At 39.3% G+C, this 21,022-nt stretch overlaps 1 protein-coding gene across 34 annotated transcripts in view; it reads right to left on the bottom strand.

Annotated features, from left to right (window-relative positions):
- RBFOX1 (RNA binding fox-1 homolog 1) overlaps positions 1-21,022 on the bottom strand; it is a 1,167,310-nt gene that overhangs the window by 337,934 nt on the left and 808,354 nt on the right. Inside the window, exon 1 of one of the 34 annotated variants that reach the window (XM_038151503.1) lies at positions 7,215-8,602. The exons of the other annotated variants lie outside the window; for them this stretch is intronic. Within the exon in view, the coding sequence (XP_038007431.1) occupies positions 7,215-7,232 (18 nt within the window). The 5' untranslated portion in view covers positions 7,233-8,602. Of the gene's footprint in view, positions 1-7,214; positions 8,603-21,022 lie in introns of those variants that run through there. 34 annotated transcript variants of the gene reach the window in all.

Below are 21,022 nucleotides of genomic sequence, written 5' to 3'. Positions count from 1 at the left end.
ATAATAAGATCTACTTCAGTCTCTGTTAAATCTCACAATTCACAAATATGTTGTCACATTTTATCCTTCCTTGAATTTCTGTAATTATATTTGAGGAGAAGCTCACTGAAAAGTAAAATTCAAACATATATCAGCCTTTCCCCTATAACAGGAGTCCCTGTATATTACATATATATGTATCACAAAAGATGAAATGCACAGAAATCTACAAACACAACAATCCGTGAAGAAAACATGAAATGCCAATAATCAGACTTAGTGTACTTGGCGGACTCAAATTTGTGTTGTGCCCACAGAGGAACACCCAGGGAACACTGCAAGAATGAGAAGGAGCTGAAGAGAGAAACTCCTGTGTCCTGACTGCAATCCCTCCATGTCACTCACTGCCTCACCGAGGAGTGGGAGTTTAACTTGTGGTGATAACAAAAAGGGGGTCTTGGTTTTGTTTTTCGCTACCTGAACCAGAAATTAAATGAACAAACTGAATTGGCAGAAATGATGATTGGCAATGAATGAAGTCATTTCTTCCAAGGCAAGTCTGCTGTGTCTGTGACAGGGATCAGGAAGTGGTCTCTGTGTTTTCCTGCTGTTTCATGAGCTTTCTCACACCAGTTTTTCCCTTTCCTCCTCCCCCCCTGTCCCACTGAGGTGGAGAGTGAGAGGGAATTAGGCTGCTAGCTGGGTCCAACCCATGACACAACTGCTATCCTGATGGGGAAAAGTACACCTAGTGTATTAGAAACCCGTGTAAAAGCAGTCATTTCTGCAGGAATGTTGGACTTCAGCTTCCTGGCTGCAGTAAGAACAGGTGGATTTCCATACTAGGCTATGACAAGGATCCAAACACAGATTCATCTGCTTGGCAAGGAAGGAATCTCAATCCAGGAGCAGAAGGAGAAAAGGAAAGTCATATGGAAAGACATCAAAAGATGCGAAGAGATACCCAGACTTTGATTAGTAAACATCCCCTTCTGTTGATTAAACTGTGAGGCAGTCTAACTAGTAATAAAAGGTAAATCCAGCCTAGAGGCACTTGCACATTACAGTGAAAAGATAAGTAAATCTTGGCTCAGGGACTGTGACAGCTTCTCGAGCAGGCACACTTCACTGGAATCAACATCCAAAACGAACACATCAAGATATTAATCTCAAGACGCACACAAGGTTTCTCAACTGCCCAAAAAATCTTCAGGACTTGTTCATTCCTCTGCCTCCACAGCTAAGGCAGTTCCAACAGCAGCTGAGGCTCTGCAGCTGCAGCAGCTCAAACCCACCAGTCAGACCCAGAAGTGGTGCTCAGGAAGGATTTGCACTGAGAGATAATAATCTTGGGACAATAGGAGGGCTCCAACCTGCTCACCCAGCCCCATTTCATGTAGCTTTTGTTCAGTTCTTTCCTCACACTCATCCCTGCCCTGATAAAGACACCCACACAGTTCATTCAAAGCTCAGATGAAAGCAACGCTATGAAGGGGGACACGATGAAGATAAGGTTAATTGGACAAGTGTAACTCCCTGCCAAAGGAAGGGGGGAGAGCAGATTTGGCAATTAAACTATACAGAACATATAATGCAACTTCAAAAGAGAGCAGAGCAAGTCAGTCATGCTGCCTCACACAAAATGCACGGGCTCTGCTGCAAGAATTAGTAGTGATAATAAATATATTCTTGATGCTTAAATGCAGTTTGATCCTGTTTAAATTCAGTTTCATCAAAGACTTACATGTGCTTGTGTCTAAAGGAATGTACATTGTTTTTAAAAACCAAAACTGGCTTGCTTGCCTATCTGCAGTGCTGCACATAAGAGAGCATCATCCTGATTTGTTCTCTTGCCATTCTTACCCCACATTAATACCAGAATGGTGTTCTAAAAAATACCATAGCAGGGCAAGAAAACCCTTCAAGAATGGAACGTAAAAATGACCAAAAGTTACTGTCAAATATTCTGAACTGGAATTGCTTTTCTCTTCTGTCTCATTTCTCCTTTCATACTAAAAAAGGTGATTTTGCTGAATGTCTTCATGCTTTGCATGCTAGTGTGATTTTTAGCTTTGTCATCACAACATGAGGTATTATACATATAATTTTAAGCCAACTTATGTGTGTGTTCCAATAGATGCATAAAGACAGCCTACTGAGAGTTGTCTTAGATTCCTCCATAACTAATTGTAGTCCTATTTTCATTCAACACCTCTGTCAGTCCTTTTATTTTAGCCATCAAGACTGTAGATTTATGAATTGCAATACTTCATTACTCAAGTTTATGGAGCCAGGTACCCTTGAAGATCCTTACTATTCACATCAGCATACTCTATTATGAAATCATTTTGTATTTTTCGGTGTTAATAATAAAAGGTACACATTTATTCAACATCAGTGGTCAGACAGATGCAGAGGATGAAGCTGCATGTTTTATTCAAGGTCTCAGTGGAAAGAAGAATGAGGATCACTGACTCTGAAGATATCTGCAACTTTTCTGCTAATATGTTTGATTTTTCTTAACTAATAGGATCTAAATACTTTGATTACTCAATAGTTCTATGCAATAAAATCTATACTGCTGAAGTGTTCCTCTGACACTGCTTTCAGCACAGTCATTTATTCTTTCAGCTCAGCTCATGCTGGATCTCACTGTCTGTAGCTCTTTAAGCACAGTCAGCAGTGCATTTTGTCTTAGTCCAGGGTGTTTTTGGAAATCCTCAGTGAAGAGAGCAATCCTCAGCTTAATGCACACAATTTCAGTGCTACAAAATGCACAGTAGGTAAAGTTACCCCAAAAATCTGAGCGTTGTATTTATTCCTTACTGCAATTTTTAACATTCTAAGGTTTTCTTCCTTGATCATTTTAGTCATCTTCACATCTCCTTGGGGTTCTTATTTCCTTTAGAAAAAAAGCCTTTTCAAAGGTGTCCTGCAGCACTGAGTACTCAAGGAGCACAAGTTGGGCTGGAAATGCCACCCTTCTCTGAGCCAGGAGCAAGGCACACTCTGTGCCTGCACACATTTGGTGCATAAAAACATGCAGACTTTGGTCAGCTGAATAAAATACCATCTGCTTTTGAATATGGGAGCTGACACAGACTCATATATGTGTATTAGGATGCCTCTAAATAGGAGAAGCACCAGCAATACAACCATAAAGGAGTTTAAACTCCTAAATATCCAGATTAAATTTGTGCTAGAGTCTGTTACTTCCTTTCTTCCAGATTTCTTCCCAGATGTTCATTTAAGGAACATTTTGCTAATTCAGACAAGTACAATTCTCTGTATTGTACCCAAAAGCTTTATTTTACAGAGTTGTCAAAACAGTGTCCTATTGCCAGAAGAAATTATCTTGTTGCTATTGCATACACATTTTTTTTTCAATCTGTTTCTCTGTATCTGCCTACTCTAGTTTTGGGAAAAATACCAAATTTCATTTGCTGACGTGCTTTCTGCCTTGTTTGATCAAGTATCATTCTGAAGCTGCTACTGAAAAAATCTCTGCTAAATATACACAAAATTTCTGACAACTCATTCCCTGTTATTAAAAAGAACAGCAGACTGACAGGAATGAAGCACTACTCTGACTAAGCAGACATTAATTAGATGTTTATAAAATTTACAAAACTGTATTACGGTACATTAAGGTAATTTTAGTCCAGCATTGTAGCATACAACAAAATGTGGAAAGCTAACAATTTTTATTTTTAAAATATATTTACCAATGATCTTGTTCCAGTTTTTCCTACAACAACATTTAATTGCATTTGATTTTTTCATGACATGTAGGAACTTTCAATGCTCAGCTTTGACCTCAGAATATGAAAATTGAGCATGAGGTCGGTGGGAACTGAACAACCAGATGGAAAACAGCCAACTATGGAACTGTTTGCTTGGGAACCAAGCAGCTGCTTGTGCTGTCATGTGGACAAAATGGGCTTGTTTTCCAAAGTGTGAAAAAGAGGAGGAGGAAACTGTACAGAAAGAGGGGACTCTGAAAGACTGGGAGCAGTCTCAGCTTTCAGCCACCACAAGTTACACACTAAGCACGAGTCAGCAACTTCAGAACCCTCTAACTGGAAAAACCCCAAGACAAATATTTGTTACATTCTGAGCAAACCCCATCACCCTTGGGGAGGTGAGTTACACGGGAAACGGCAATGATCGCCTGCAGTGATCCAGAACACCCTGAGTCACTGCAACAATCCCATTTTGGGGGGAAAGGGGTATTAAACTGCAGCAGCAGCAGATGTAAAAGGGTCTGCACCCCTCTGAGAGAATATATTCCCTTTTGGTTTCACTAGTTCCTCAATCAGGAACTCCTGAAAGCCTTCAAAGTTTCTCGGTCAGTGTGAACTCTGACACTGCTGAACTCTAATTCCAACAGCACACTCTGATTCCTATGCATAGAGTACCAGACCAAAACAAGATCTCCTTTGTCCAGGAAAGGAGGAAAATATAAATACAAACATCATTTAATTGCTTAGGCTGTCATCAAACGTGGATTTCCTTTGGCAGGGTTAACAATACTAAAATCTTTCTCTACTTTTTGAAATGTTGAAATAAGTATTTAAAAAACAACACCTAATCAAAACTGTTCCTTTCAATAGACTGAATTAGTGTCTGTGCTCTGCATCCCTGAACAATGTGTTAAGTTAGCTAAACATGTTCAGCTTGCAATAAAAGGAACTTGATACCACTGTCATCAGTAGAATTAAAAAAAAAAATACATCTAACTGTTCCAGGATAATGTATAAGTAAGATATTAGAGAATGGGAAGAAATCAAAATTTTCTTTTACTTTGTAAATATGCAAAATGTTTCTACGCCCCACAGGAAATGAAACAACAGGTCAGCACTGCCACATAAACGAGTGAATAGCCTGAAAAAATCTCAGTCTATATAATAAGTTAATTTTAAGCCCTTTAAAAAGGGAAGACTACATTTTCACACAAGTTTGCTACTTTAAATTTTAATAATATTGCTGAGAAGCTTTTTATAATTACATAAAAAATTGATGTGATGTCAGGAAAAAGCATTTCAAGTGCTGCTGTGAGTTTATACCTTGCACCTACATCTACTGGAAGTCTCTTGTTTACCTACTGCATCTTTTCCATATGCTGCATCTTAGCTACCTATGCATGGCCACTTAATGTATAGAGTTTAAAAATCATAATATTTCAGAAAAAAATAACCTATGAATACAAATCCTCTATTTCCATAAAACCCACAAAGTAATAATGTTCTGCTACAATTAATAAATGTTCATTCTTTGCTTCTTCCTACTAATCTTGAGATTTTATATAAATAATTTAGACTAGAGAAGTTCAGTTGCAAATGGGAAGAATACTCGATACCCAGGTGTAGCAGTGCCAAAAGAGAGAGGGACTGTTTAAAGAATTCTGCAAATCAGAAAGCCAGAACAAAACATGCATCATATAATGTAAGTAAAAAGGACTAAATGAAAATGGAATGAACACACTTTTAAATGTGAAACATTAATTACTAAAACCTTTATATGAATTACTAGAAGCTTTGAAAACCAGGAATTGGTACCATCAGAAACTGCTTGTTACTATGGCTGTTCTGCCTAAAGTATTTATATACGTCTCTAAAAAGAATAACTAGAAAAGTTCATCAAAAATAAAAAATACAGCGCACTAGAAGTGATAGAAATCTGCATAGCTACCGGTAAGAAAATGTATTTCACTGAATTTTCAAATTAACTATGATTCCTAGGCTTGGGGAGGGAGAAAATCCCTGGGTTGTAAACCTTTTGAGCCTGTGCCACAGAGAAACAGAATAATACCCAATAATGCACGTCCTTTCACCTTAGTGTGCATATTAGAAAGAAGGGCTTATCCTCACATATTTACTGTGCATCTCCTTTGGATGATGGCAATTCTAACAGCACAGCACAAACTGAATGAAAGACACACTGCTGCAACTGAGGGATCTGATTTATAAATCTAAAAAGAGGATGAAACTAATCCTTGCACCAGCAGCTCCAATACAGAATGGTGGTAAGGGTTAAAAACCAGCAGCAGTCAGGGTTGCTGGTAAATGCACAGACACACCGCTGAAAATTCAAAGGACTTGTACTACAGAAGCCAGAAAAAAAGAAAAAGACAAAATCATAAGGCTCGGTGATTGGTGAGCTCCCGAAACGATAGCACAGGTCAAAGTACTGAAAAAACAAACTTGGAAGTCTGCATGCAGTGCCTTTTGCACGGGTGACAAAAGTTACCAAGATATAGTGGAGGGTCAAGAGAAATGAGAAGAAAGCATAAAGGCAGATTTACAGCATGAAGCACGAGTGATTTAAAAAGAGAAGGAGTGATTACTGATAATATCTCTGAGAATTCAATGCTGCTCCTCTGCAGCCTCTTTTGCAAGGTGGCCCAGATTAGCTGCATGCCTGTCTATTTTTACATACATTTAAATTAAATAAATAAATAGATTGTCAAATGAGATTAGTTTAAAATATTTTCCCAGAAGATGTACAGGCTTTGAAGAGGAACACAGAAAAGCTTTTAAGTATGCAGATTTGTTCACTGATTTCTTTGTGGGTATGTTTTGCTAAGAAATAAAACATTCTCTATCAAAACCTGGATGAATACACAGGTTAATAGCTTTGCAAATTCAAAATATACATGCCACAACACAACATTATTTTTAAGGTGAGCAGACTTTGCTGCAAGGAATCAGAACAATGCTGAATATAAAATCACAGAAATAGGAACACAGTATCTATTTCTTTATCTGCAGTTGTCAATTGCCAGAAACTTCAAAAGCCAAGACAGACTGTGACAATTAGTATAAAAGCAACTGGGTTAAGTAACACATATTAGAAGTTTTAATCACATTAAGATTGTTTCATTTCTTATAAAGAAAGCAAATTCTGAGCAGCCACAAGTGATGCAGCATTCGCTTTGTAACTGAACCCCACAGTGAATCTTACACAATTGCAATATGTTCTAAGGCATTGAAAAGAAAGCAGTGCACCCTGCCACATCCTGCAAATCATGAAAATAAATTCCAGCTTCACATAAATGTCCCGGTTTGATTAAACTCTGCCTGGAAATGCAAGCACAGGTACTGCACCCCAGCCACGCTCCCCTGCAGCACACACACAGTCCATACCACAAAACATGCTGCAACTACAGGCTAAAATCCACACTCCCAAAGTCCATTTATTAACAAAAGATTGACATGGAGAGAGACACTACCTACCCACAAATACATCATCATCTTGAGAGAAATCAAGGGCTCTGTCAGCAAACAGAAGTCTCCTTACTTCACCAAGTATGTCTGGAAGGAAAACTGAAAACAGTGGGTAGAAAATCTTGCCTTTTTTCTGTCAAGTCCTCACAGTTCTCTTCTTATACAAGGTATTTTTTTTAGTTTGTTTATGAGAACAGCATTCGTTCAGTGGCTCTTTCTGCGTGTGAAGTGACTTGCTTCAGGCTGTCTTTTTTCTTCCCTTTTTCTCCCTAACTCAGTCTGTCCTTTCTTTACTGTCAAGCTTGCTTAGGTAACAGTTCTTGGTGTATCTATTTAATGAGCAGGTCCGTGCACTAAAGGCAGCCAACTACACTGGAGAGAGGGGGGGGAAGAGGGAAAAAAAAAGTAATAATAAATAAATAAATGGGAATATACCACTTCCTGATTATTATTATGGGATCTACAGACGCCCCCTCTGTAGGAATTTTATGGGAGGATTTCTAAGACGTCTTGAGGGAGGGGGGAATCCTCAGAGTGACTCTGGTGGCTCTCGAGCCATTACCTCTCCCTGCTGAAGGACCCAGTTCACAAATCCCACAGCTGAGAAATTTTTAAACTCAAAGCAAAGCTCCTACAGAAAAGAAAGGAACATGTACTGCACCCTGCTTCTCCTTTATCTCTTTAAATGTACTTCAGATAAAAGCTGCATCCAGTCAGGTCAAGGCCTTTCCCAATCTTATTACGCTCACACAGGAGCGTTCTACACACTTTTCTACAGCCATCTACTGTCTCCACAGTGTTATTGCTGCTCTTCCTGCTGCCAGCACCAGAAACGGGCAATACAAACAGTAAATCAGACCACAGCAAAAGTGTTTGGGCTAATTTGATTTATTTTTGGTGGGATTTTTTTTTTTCTTACCATAATAGATACTTCAAAATCAAAGTTCTGATTGTGATTTGCATATTTAATAAAGGTTAATAAAGAGAACTGCATCTTTTGCTCTTTTATTAAAGTTGAATGCACATTATGTTAATGAGTGAGCATGCAAAGGACTCGAGGTTTTTTGACTGACACTTGGACTTCTATCCTTTGCTACAAGAAAATACTTTTAACTCATTTAACCCATCTCATTAAAACACACAATATACTTAGTAAATTAATTAGCATCATCCTCAGGTGAGAAGCAATTTCAAAATGTAAAGGAGACAGATCTTGGTTACTTTTAAGGCTGCATTATTGGGTTTGAAAATCATGCCTGGCCTTGTGAACTGGTGCATGCCACACCCTGACCACGGCACATTTTGGGTACTGATGTAAAGAGCTATTCACACAGTCTCTCCACCAAGTACATCAACTTCATATCATAAATCAATAATTACTAAAGAGATGAGGTATAAAAATGGTGATGGGAACGAAATTAAACAGAAATTTTGCCTTTTTTTATGTCTGATTATTTATTTGTTTTCTTTGGTCATAAACTTCAAACATCTTTAAAAAAAAAAACCAAAAACATTCTTTTCATTCTTTTTACCTAAAGACTCCAACCCATTTACATATTCAGCCCTGACCATACAAGGTAAAATGTCACCTAAATAATTAAAATACATTAACTAAATTGCACCAAGGCAGGTGGCAAATGGAGAGGCACCTGCTGAAACAGCCCATAAAGAGGAGATACAACAGCAAAGCAAGACTGGGGGGAGCAAACTAAAACCCACAGCACTAAACCAACTGGAATCTGCCACCAGGGCGAAGTCCAAGTAAAAATAACTGCTGTAGCACTGACAGTTCAGAGCTGATTAAACAGCAAAATGAAGCAATCAATTCATGTGGCACTTCATGCTAAGATTTCAATAGAGAAGTTTATGCAGATAAACAGATACATATACACACACAGAGCTCTTTATGCTTCATCTGTAAAATACTACAGCCAGCTCAAATGTTGTCGCCTCTTTTAGTGGAGGCAAAAGGCGAAGATTTAACACAGCAATTCCTAAAGTGATAATTTTTACTGTAATGTGCAACGACAATAACATTTATATTAGTTTAGTGCAGTTTCATGAAATAAAGCCACTTCTATCACCTGGGCAGACTACAAGAGGAAAAGAAAACCCTTTTGTTTCCAGTTTTGAGTTGTTTAAATGAGCTGTCAGTTTAGCCACCAATACTCAGCTCTCTACCAGGCCTAACCCAGTCACCTTTAAGCTGAACACCTTCACCTCCTTTAGTCTCCTGCACAGTGCACTGTGTTCTGTAGTCAGTTACACTGTAATAAACCTGAAATATCATGCTAGAGTGAATTACATTATCCTGGTTAGGCTGAAAATACATTTTCTGATAATGCATCTGAACATCTGCCAGCCAGCAGTTCTTTCTATCTGTGTACCTCAACTGAACATAGGAGGTTTTAGAATTTTCAAAGACTAGTTAAAGATTTTATTAATGTGATAAAATACTGTGCACAGGTATTGCCTATAAATCATTTCTGTATCAAAATTTTCCTGTTTTGGAGCATAGCACAGGCAGCAGATGAAACTTCAGGGAATGATGTCCCAAGGCTTTCAACTACTCTCTCTGTATTCTAAATTCTCTTCATTATGAAATTGGTTACTCAGCCGATTCTTCACATCTTATTCCTCCAAACAAGAGGAACAAATTGCAATGCTGCTGTACTATACCATTCATTTGAAGTGTTTCATTTTTCACACAGCTATTATTCAATATTTTGTTAGATCAGCTGCAGTCCCTGTGCAGGTAGAAAAATGTGGATAAAAAACGACTGAAAACAGGTATATTACTCTGGTTTTTGCACCTGTGGCTGAGGTTTAAACTGAACCCTGTTTGCTAAGGTCACTTCTTACATGTGCTGGATTTGCAAACAATGTGAAAAAAGTAAATAGAAGGTACTGACCACAATCATTTTAACAAAGGCTGGTCCAGAAGAGCTGACATCGAGTTCAGGTCAAAGGCTATTGAAATCAATGAGAACCTTGGTGTTCTTTTAAAAACAGGCAGTCAGAAACTCTGTTACCAATCTGGGTGTTTGCTCTTTGCTGCTGTAAGGGCCCAGCTCCTCTGATGCTCCCAAAGATGTTCACACAGGGCTCCCAGGTACTGTCAGCTTCAGCACCAGCATTGCTGTGCGAGCTTGTACCACAGCCTGAACTTTTTATAATCAATCAGAATATCATTTATTTTCCCTACAGAATCACAGGGGATTGCTGAGATATTAAGGGTAGATAAAAATACTTGGTAATAGTAACAAGGAAACAATAAAATTTGTACTCATAATTAATCAAGATTAGTTATGTATGTGATCAGCACATTCTCATTGGCACCTAAACAGTTCCCATTTCTAAAAAATCAAACTCTAGATTCTAGGAGTTCCATTACCTTATTAAAGGACCATAATTCACAGACATATCTTGGCATATTTATTAATGACACAGAAGATTGGAAATAGCACTGATATTGCTGCTTACTGCATTGGAAGATAAGAAAATGCAGACTAAGTTCCTCCTTTTGCAAAGGATGTAAGACTCCTAGGAACTGCAGGAATATTAAAACAAGCTCAATGCTAGATGGTATAATCTGTTTTTCTAGGTGCTCTATGACCATATAGAAGGGTATCAAAATCATAGATTTGACTAATGGACTGCAAAGACAAAACTTACTGACTTTAATGAGTCTGTGTTTTCAACTAACATCTCTGTTCTTCCAAATTTAAACCACAGGGATTTAATAATTCTCAAAAAACCAAAAAGCCTAATAAAGGAGGGAGGGAATGTGATGGTAATGATTACACTGCCATTACTGGTAATAAACTGGTTTCTTTTACTTCAACTTCCCCAAGAAAAGATACAAATGATGCACATGATACATGAGCTGCAACAACACCAAAATCTCACATAATTTACACAGAATACAAAAAATAATTTGAAGCATTTAGAAGGCAAGAAATATTTGTGTTTGTGCTTAATTTCCACACCTCAAGAGCCTCATCTATCATGGCTATATATTAAATGAAAAACTACAAATGGTTAGGAGGTATGGAAACAAAACAAGTCCTTGATCTGTTCTTGTGTCTCTGCAGTTTTAAGGGGGTGGGTTTTGCTGTATTTTGTCTGGCTTTTGCTTTTTGGATTTCAGCATAAATGTAAAAGAGTAACTGAAGTGCAACTTTATGTGCAGCTTGGTTGGTTTATAAACTGTGTTTTCACCACAGAATTTTCAGTTTTGGGTTGGTGTTTTTTTTTTTTTTTCAATTTTCAATTAATTTCTATTGCTTTAGCCCTTCTGTTACTTTTGATGCAAGAAATTGGTTTCTGTGCTCATTTACTCTACAACAAGGTCAGAATATTGTCCCAGGAAAGCCTGAGGAGCAAGCAGCCAACAGCCTGGTCATTAAAGCTCAGCCCAATGTCAAACCCCAGTCAGGACTGGTGGCTGTGATGGATTGTGCTCAGTGCACAGTCCAAGAGGGACAAGCAGGATGGGGGCACATGGGAGCTCCCTCAATGCACATGTGTGGGATGCACACAGCTTATCATTTCCCACAGAACCAGCAACAAAGAACTTGGCTTTCCCTTTCCTTAGCACAGCAAGGTGATGGAAAGAACACCACAGGGAGTCTGCCCCTTTGTCTGGTACAAACACTTCCTTTGTGATGCGTCTGGAACAAAGTCTGGCTTATTTCTCCCAACACTCAAACATCCTATCCTGACAAAACTCAGGTAACTAAATGATTGTAATTAAGCCAAATTATCAGTGATTATTGTTCAGTTGGTAACAGCTCAATCAATCCATGCCCATAGTTTCAGTGGCAGGTGCTATATTGCTGCTCTTCTTCACTCTCTTTGGTGAGAACAGACTCGGGCAACATTTCTGCCAAAGAGAGCCCTGGCAGCCACAGGGAAACCTCACATAATCCCTCCTGGTTTTAGGATGTCAGCTGGACTCCAGCTTCAGTCTGATCACTGTTACTGTGATGATGCATTTGACTTTACTTAAATAAGGTCTGTGAAGGAAAAGTTTAACACAGGGACTGTGGGATCAGAATTTACCTGCTGCAAGAAAAGAGTTTTAACTAAACTTCCTGAAATGTTAGTATGGCTCTCCAATTTTCTTCTGGACAACACCCAGGTGTGTGTGCAAAGCTTGATTTTAGATACCCTGCTTATTCAGCTCACAAAAAGGAACAAATCAAAGCAAGCTGGATATCAAATATTGAATGCTGGTAACAAGTGGCTCTCAATTCATCTGTTCCTTGAGAACTTAGATTGGTTGAATAAAATTGAATGAATTAAGTATCTCAGGACACCCTGGAGCAGAAAAAAGAAACTAATGTCATCAGTAAAATTACCTCCAGGCAAATGTTTGCTTAGCTTTAGTCAACATCTTTCCAGTGCCCATAAAATCTTTGCTTCAAGAGAACACAAAGACAACTCACAATCTTATAATGCATTTTTAAAACCTGGCAGAGGCTATTTCCATCTTCACAGTAGGACAAATAATTATATTCTCCTTAGAACAGCCTAATCTGAAATCAACTATTGCTAACTACTATCTAGTTACTGAAGCACAGAAAAAAATCTCTTTTCAAGATATTACAGTCAAATTTGCTTTGGGTAAAGATGTGCTTCCCAGTAGTGGAGGCAGCTAATTCCATTCCTCAGGTAACATCAGCCCCATGCTGCTGCTGGCAGAACCATCAATCAGCTCACATCAGCTGATGCAGGGACCTGATGGGCTGGGAGGGGGATGGCACTCACATAAATAAAACTTGCCACACTTGCATAATAAATCAAACCAAAGTTGTCTCTAGGAGTTCCTTAAGTAATTGCAACTACTGTAAGGAAAGATTTGGTTTTAAAAACGGGAGTAGGGGTTAACATTTAGTAATCATCACTAATATGATAAAAGGCTCCTATTACCAATGACTTAAGGACTTCTTCCCTGTAATTTTCAGTTTATGAGTATATAAATTGCTTTGTTATTTAGTGCAGGCTCCTTAAATCCTGAAGTCTTTATGCACTGGATGATAACAAATGGATCAGTTTTACCACTTCTAATAGTTCAGTAAATCATGGAACAGCCTACCTTTCAGCAGAGCCATCATACAGAGCTTATCACAGCAAACCTATCAGCTGCTATTTCTGACTATATATCTGACAAAGCTAATTCATGCTCTGTCTTCTCGTCTCAGTTGTTTTTTAACAAGGTGAGAACAGCCTCCTAACTGAGGCTGGCTTATATCAGTGTTTTGATTTGGTGAGGGACAGGCACATCCACAGTGTGTGCTGAGAACTTTTCTCCTGCTCCCAGAGCTGATGGCAGCACCACTGTACAGCAGCCCTGCCATGAAAAAGGTGAAAAACCTGCTCCTCTGCCACCTGAACTCCTGGGAACAGCACCAGAACCAGTCAGGCTGGCCAGCACCTCCAGTTTTGCTCACAGTGTCAGAAAGGCCTCAGCAGCAGTGCCCTGGTGGAGGTATTGCCCAGGGACAAGTGACAAACAGCAGGACAAGTGACAAGCACAGGGGCAGGGTTCTAGGGAAGCACTGCAGGGGCAAGGAATGGAAAACTACAAAACTAATCCTGGCTATTCAGAGAGAAAAGAGGGAAAATGAGTTACATAAGAGGATTGAGATATCTACAAAACCAGACAAAAAAGCTGACGCTACAGGTGCTAATCACTCCCAGTGTATTAGCAGTGCACAAGGACAGCCCTGAGCTAACTCCATTAACAAAACAGCTGACTTTGGCATTTCTGAGACAATTGGTGTCTCACTATTGCTGTCTCATTAAAGTTTTTTTTTTTAAAACCACATCACAACTGCAGAGTGTAAAACCCACACAACTGCTGGGGTACTTCTTGCACAAGTAGTGGCTGTGTTTAACAATCAGGAACTCACATTTTACACACCGGATTCCCCAGTCGGGTACACAAAGTGATGGTCTGGCAGTGGCATCAGCCTGGAAACAACAACTGTCTTCAGAATCTTCTACTCCTCATTCTCAAGGAAATCAGAGACTGTTTGAGGAGCTCTAATGGCACCATCACATAGAGAAAAGGAAGCCTTGAGGCTGCTCTTTAATAAATCAATGCCTCTTTGGCTGCCTTCCAGACCACAAAAACACTTTGGGCATCTATGCCTCTCTTTCATTTTGTGACTTGTAGGACCCTCTCCATCATCTTGATGTCTGCAGATTTTCTCCATTGCCCTTCTTCTTTTCTCTGGCTTCTACCATGAGACTCACAGAACACGTGCCTTTAATAGGTCTCAGACTATGCTGTTCCAGAAAGAGTTGACATTTTCTGAAATCTGATATTTGTGTATTAAAGACAAATAAGTAGTGAGACAATAATTAGGGCGGCATCAGTGCTTTCCCAAAGCATGCAACGTGCTGTGGGCACATGCACGGCCAAATTGTTCTGATTTTCAGAAGTGGCCTCAAATCATTTTGACATCACTTCAGAAATACTGGGAAATTTCTGTCCATCAGTCCAAACCCTGAGAGGGAACCCAGGGCATGCCAGGAGACAAAATGAGATGAAGAGTGCTTTCTGGCCGAGGGAAGGTCTTCCTGGCATCTTGGAGCACCACACATCTGAGAATGGGTGTGAGTGCAGCTATCCATGGGCTTGGTCTTGTTCACTCTGGAAGCTTCCAAGTACCAAGACTCATTTCTAGGATTTCTTTAAACAGGACATGGTTGGTTTTGAAGAACAGGTGCTTCTAGAAGAAAGCTAAATGCAACACAACTCTAAAGGAGCTCTTGTAGTTGAGCAGCTGCCCTTGCACACTGCAGGTAAATGCACACAGCACTGCTCCAAGGAGCACTCTGGGACAGAAGATTGTGATAGCACTTAATAACCAGGTGCTATCACACCATACCACTTCCTATGTCCCCACAGCAGGAATTCCTTTTTTCCTGGTCTTAAAGAAAATTTGGGTGTATCCAGCAAAAGGTCTGATTCAGAATGGTTTTCCATGCATGTTTCAAGCATTACAAATCAGGTCAGTGTTCTGCTTCTAGACCCACTTGCACAGCCACCACCAGGCCAGAAAACCAGGCAATCAACAAACCAACCCGTGAGTCCTTCACACTCCCCCACTGCCTTCCAGTACTATCAGAAATTCCTTCAGCAAAACAAAGCTGGATTGCCTGAATATTCATTCTCACAATTAAAAAGTTCACTTCTCACACAGTTTTTTTCTGCCTGAAATCAAAATACATCCTTCTCCCCTTCCATGAGCTGCCCGTCCTTTCCCTTATTAAATTGATTGTACATTAGAGATGCTGTGTTTACCTCAGACACTCTCCATTAGGAGGGATCCAGCCTGTACACTAAATATTTAATTGGTGTTCTGAGATGCTCTGAATCTATGTATTTTCTGTTTTCCTAGGGGGTTCATGGTTCACATGAGTTGGATACTCCTTTCCCAGCCACAAAATGCAAAGTTAACTATTTCCAACAGCAAATGCACAGGTACTGACACTGAAAAAAAAACAAAAGAAAAGAAATTATACCCTGTTCTGAAAACAGGGACATTCTGGAAATATAACCTCTGTCTCAAACCAAATTTAAGATTCTTCTGCTAGTACAGGCTGATAATATTTTGGGCATGTGTGAAAACTGAGATTTTTTCTTTTTCCCTCTCAGGAGGGAAATCCTCCAGAAGCATTACAAGGAGTGGCTGTTCCTCCCTTCCATCAGAGACAAATCACCAACACAACGGCAGCATCCTGATGCAGCCCAGGGTTAGTGCCCAGCTCGGAAGCACTTCCCACCACAACAGGCTGGTGGCACTTGGACTGAGCCTAAAAGAGCAGCAGCAAGGAGCAGCCCAAACTTCTGCTGCTCTTGTTTTCAGGAAGGCACACACCTGAGGAGCAGGAGCAGCTCCCGGGGGCACAGAGCTGGGAACAGTCTGGATATCCCTTCTTCTGGGACTGCACCAGGCTCAGCTGGGCTCCCCCCACAGAGGAAATTGCAAAATGCTGATGAAAGGCATCACAGCACTTACTGCTTTCACCGAGCAAGACCTTGCTAAACCACAGCATCTTGGCAAACTGAGCTTTGCAAGTAAACAATATTAAAGCGTTTCAGAAGATACTTTGATTTTTTTTTTTTTAACATGAACTGTCACGTGCCAATATGACAAACATGCAAATCCCATTTAGAACTGGGTACCCTGCTTCTGTTTGGTTACTGTCTCCTAAGAACACGCCACATTCAGAGCACAGGGCTAACAAGCAGGGCCTGTTTTCCATCCTGGCCTGCACCTCAAACGAGGGGATTCTCCATGAGCACACTCGTTAGTGCAGTCCTTCACAGGCAGGGAGACTCTGGGCTGCAGGATCAGGTTGCAGAAAGCCCATCTGGCTTCTCAGAGGTGGTATTTGGTGTTCTCTGAGCCCTGAACGTGGATGCTCCCTGCACACTGAGTGGGTCTCCACGTTCACTCACTGAATTAAAAGTGAATTAAACCCTTCCGTGGCTGTGGAAATGCAAACGCTGAGCTCAGGGAGCACCAACACCTAATTAAACATACACTGAAGTTCTCTTTGCCTGACACACACCTTTGAAGACAATTTCTATGTTCCAAATTCCAATCCAATTCCAAGAATTTTACATTCTTTCCTCCACCTGGCCAAGGAAAGGCACTGCCATTGCCTCCAGCAGGAGCCTAAGCAGGGAAGAGGCTGAGTGCTGCACATAATGCATTTCAAGTGCATCAATACCATGCTTTAGTGCCAGCAGCACAGCAAAATAAACATTGCAAGCATTTGGGTGGGGTTTAGTTCAGAAAAACACACAGCAACATCAATCTGCTTTTGTTATTTATTCCAGTAAATAAAAAAATCTTTGTTTCAACTGAATTTCCTCTAGATTATATTGCCACACTGATGGTAGTATGATTACAGATGCACACTTACTGACCTTTAATCTCTTTTTAGTAACTTCAGTGTTCACCAGCATTTTCAAAATAAAGCTTGGATGATTCTGAACAAGACATGGAAATATATTTTCATTAATCAATTTAAAAAATGAATTTTTCTTTTCCTTTCAACCATTTTCTTTTAAATAAAACCCAATGTTTTTCACATCATTATATATTTGGTATCATGTAAACCACAGAGTTCTCTAAAAATTGTAAAAGCCTGAGATTTAAATGTAAACCTAATACCATTATGCATTATTTTGGAGTCTCTAATACGTTTTCAAAGAAATTTGTGAAAAAAAAATTTTTAAAAATTTTGTTCAGAATTATAATATTAACATACTGAATGAAATATGGAAGACTAATTGTTTTCAACCATTACATCTGGTTTTCAAACCAGAAAGAACTGCATGGCAATGCAAGCACACCATGATTGCTCAGTTCTGATGTCAACATGTGAAAAAACCCCAAAATTTGCACGCAAACGAGTCGAGAAAAGTTTTGACATATTTTTAACACTGATTAGTATTAAAAATATTTTCCTGTCTCTCAGAATAAAATAGATACTCTGGATACAAGATTATCATAACTGAAAGAAACCCCCACAATCCCACAGTGGACTCCACATTTCCAGCTGAGGATATGAAGGGGAAGGTGCCCAGCACCCAACACCTGCACACTGCAAGAGCTTAGGAAAAATTAGATTGTTAAGTGAATTTATGGGGTTTTTCCTAGATTTATGCCTGTTCGTTTGGGTTTAAAAAAAAAAATCTGTGTTTAAAGGTGGAATAGTAAATAACAGACCATTAATGTGTTTTGGACTGTTATCATCCAGGCAAACTTAAAAAAAACAACAACCTAATTTCAAATTAAGTGACAGCTACAAGTAGATTTTAAATATCTGCATTAGTTGAAGCAGGAGTGTAAATGAGCTATGAGATATCCTGGATTTGGGAGCCTAATAATTGAGCCAAAAGTTCAAAAAATAAACTAACTTTTCAAAGATCATGCTGCCAGGTTTTTTCTTGGGCACTTTGGCAACATCACATGAAAATTCCTGTGAGATTTCATTCTAAAAAAATGGGAAATGCCAGGTAGAGTGTCAAGAAAAAAAGAGCGAGGGGGAAGTTAAATTATCCAAAGGCTGGATTTGTTTTTTCCAGTGCCTACAGGTTTTAGATGGAAGTGTATGAGCACAGAAGTATGTGCCTGGAATTCTCAGTAAGGAGAATGTTTACAATACCTTTATGGGAAGTAGCAAACAGATGATTGGTTATCTGCATCACAGAAAGGCCCTCACCATTATTTGATCACGAAAAATTGTGGGAATAAAACAGGAGATTAATGCAATCTACCTTAAAATTCCCAGGCTGTGTGTTAAGTAAAAAAAGGTACAGCAGATCTCAAAGATGTATCTGAACCATAAAGAATTTGGGGCAAAGGCAGTATCTTACTCCTTGCTTGTAAAGTGCCTGTAATTTACGGTGCTATATAAATGATTTTTAACAAGGATGAAAACAGTTGTAGAAAGGAGTAGTTCAGAGGGGGAAAAAAAAGAAAAAAAGGAGGAATGAGCTGATAGCATATGAAGCAATCTAGAGCACGTAGGGAAAACCAACCAAAAGGTAATAAAACTATTCATTATGTGCTCTTTGGAGAGCAGCTGCTCTCAAGTACCAAAGTGACCTTGAGATGAACACCACTTCTTTTACTTTCAGTGCTGTACTCAAAGAGATCTTAAGAATCCAAAGGCAGAGATAACTACTGCATGAAAGAGAAATGCTGGAAATGGAACTTGTGAGCACTGAGTGCATCTGTATTTTTGCCCATTACCTATGAAGAACAGCCTACGTGGCATTTGATTGCATACTTGGGATACATCTGTAGCCACTCCTCCACAGGAAGGGCTCAAATTTCTGGTATTAGTGGAGCACAGAAAATGCCTGTGATCTGATGCACTTTGGTTTTATATCTCCCTCTCCCTGTCTGAGCCACACTGTCTTTAAAGAAAACAGAGGTGATCAAAGCTTCAAAATACACAACAACAGCACACAGATGTGGAGAAGAAAACATTCCCGAAACAAGGTCAGCTTCTCCCAGGGGTGAGAAACAACAAAGATGCTAAAAATCAGCAGAGTATTTTTGCCTTTCTCGACTTCCTGGATCATAAAATGGATCCTCCAGATACCATGCTACAAACATGAAAATACCAGCTCGGGATTTCTTCCATTTCTCAATCTGTCCCCCAGTACCGGCTGATATCGGGGATGGCCTCAGGCAAGGGGCAGGACCTTGCAGCTGGCTCCACCTCTCCAGCCAGTCCAGGCCCACACAGGGAAAAGTGTGGAACTCTGGATTATACGCTTCTTTCCTAAACAATTTTTTTTTGCTGCAAGCCTTTGTGAAAAAAAGAAAAATTAGTTGACTACAGGTGGTTTTAAAATCCTGTACTTCGTCTTCCAACACCAAGTATAGCTCCTTCTTGAGCCCAGAACTTCAAGATGGCACAAAATTATTGTCAGCCTGATGAAACGCAATTTTTTTTTTGTGTTTAGTGTAGCTTCTTTTTATTTCTCTATCCTGCTTCCTAGGGACTACATGGTGGGGTTTTTTGGGATTTTGTACCAAGAAAGCCATTCCTGTTCAACACAAAGGCTTGGCTTTCAGGCCAAGTCGGGATCTTGCTGCAGAATAGAACAGAGCACACTTACAGTTCACTTATTCTTACTATTAAAAATGTCCAGACTAAGAACAAATACAGACTACTAAGAACAAACACAGACTTCTAAAATCCTGGCCTATCCAAAACCAAGATTTCACTCTTTATCCAACAGTGTGGTGCATGTGCATGTCAACCCCAAATCAGAAGGACTGGATCCTTAACTGTATTTATATATATGTATAATACAATTACATACTACTATGTATATATTTGCATATTAATATTGATTCATACATTTGTGGGGGTTTTTTTTAAGGTGAATTTATTTTTCCTTGTAATTTTGGTGCTTTGAAAAAAATTGGCAGCTACTTAAAAAAGCATTATGAAATGTTTTTATAGAGTAGTATACCTGACCAGTTTAAACAAGTAAAGTTTAGAAAGATTTTCTAGAACAGAAAAAGACCATTAACATCAAAACAAGGATACAATAGCCGTATTAAAATCAATATTCCTTCATTCTCTCTACTTGAAACAATACTGGTTCAAGAAGTCAATGTGGCTAAGTGAATATTTGTCCCTATATTACCACATTGTTTGGATTGTTCATGTAAATTTGTTTGGGTTTCTTTCATTTCCTGCCATATTTTCAATGCCTTTCCTGTTTCCTTTAAAAATCTTGTTGCTCAGTCTGTTCTTTTATATATGAGTAAATGAGAACAGAAATCCACCATGCAGAAGGACCAAAGAGGGTGTTAAAAATACAGCCCAACTACCTGCAGCTGGAAAGCTTTTCCTGGGTTTTCACTTTTTTTTTGCCCAAGTGCAAAAGAAAAGTAAATAGTTCAAGCCAAATGCACTACCCATGCAGAGCCACACAACCCTCACCCAAGCCAGAAAGGTCTCGTGGAAACACCTGGGAAAAAAAAAAAACAACAAAACAACAGCAACCCAAAACTTGCAAAAAACCCAAATCAGCCAAGAAAAATATGAAACAAAACAAAAAAACCACAACAAACCCCCCAAAACCAACAAAAAACAACAACAAACAAACCCCAAAAAACTAAACAAACCTACAAACTCTCCAAATTTCACTGTAAACTAGATAGCATTTCCTGCTTGAATTAGGTGTGACACTAAAGAGACCATGATCTTTGCCAGTCAAATTGCCTCAGCAACAGCAGAGGTTGAAATAATAAGTCAGG

The sequence above is a fragment of the Motacilla alba genome, chromosome 14, assembly GCF_015832195.1.
Source record: "Motacilla alba alba isolate MOTALB_02 chromosome 14, Motacilla_alba_V1.0_pri, whole genome shotgun sequence".
NCBI classification, from domain to species: Eukaryota; Metazoa; Chordata; class Aves; order Passeriformes; family Motacillidae; genus Motacilla; species Motacilla alba.
The sequence above is the reverse complement of the archived record's forward strand: the minus strand, read 5'-3'. Positions and strand labels throughout refer to the sequence as shown.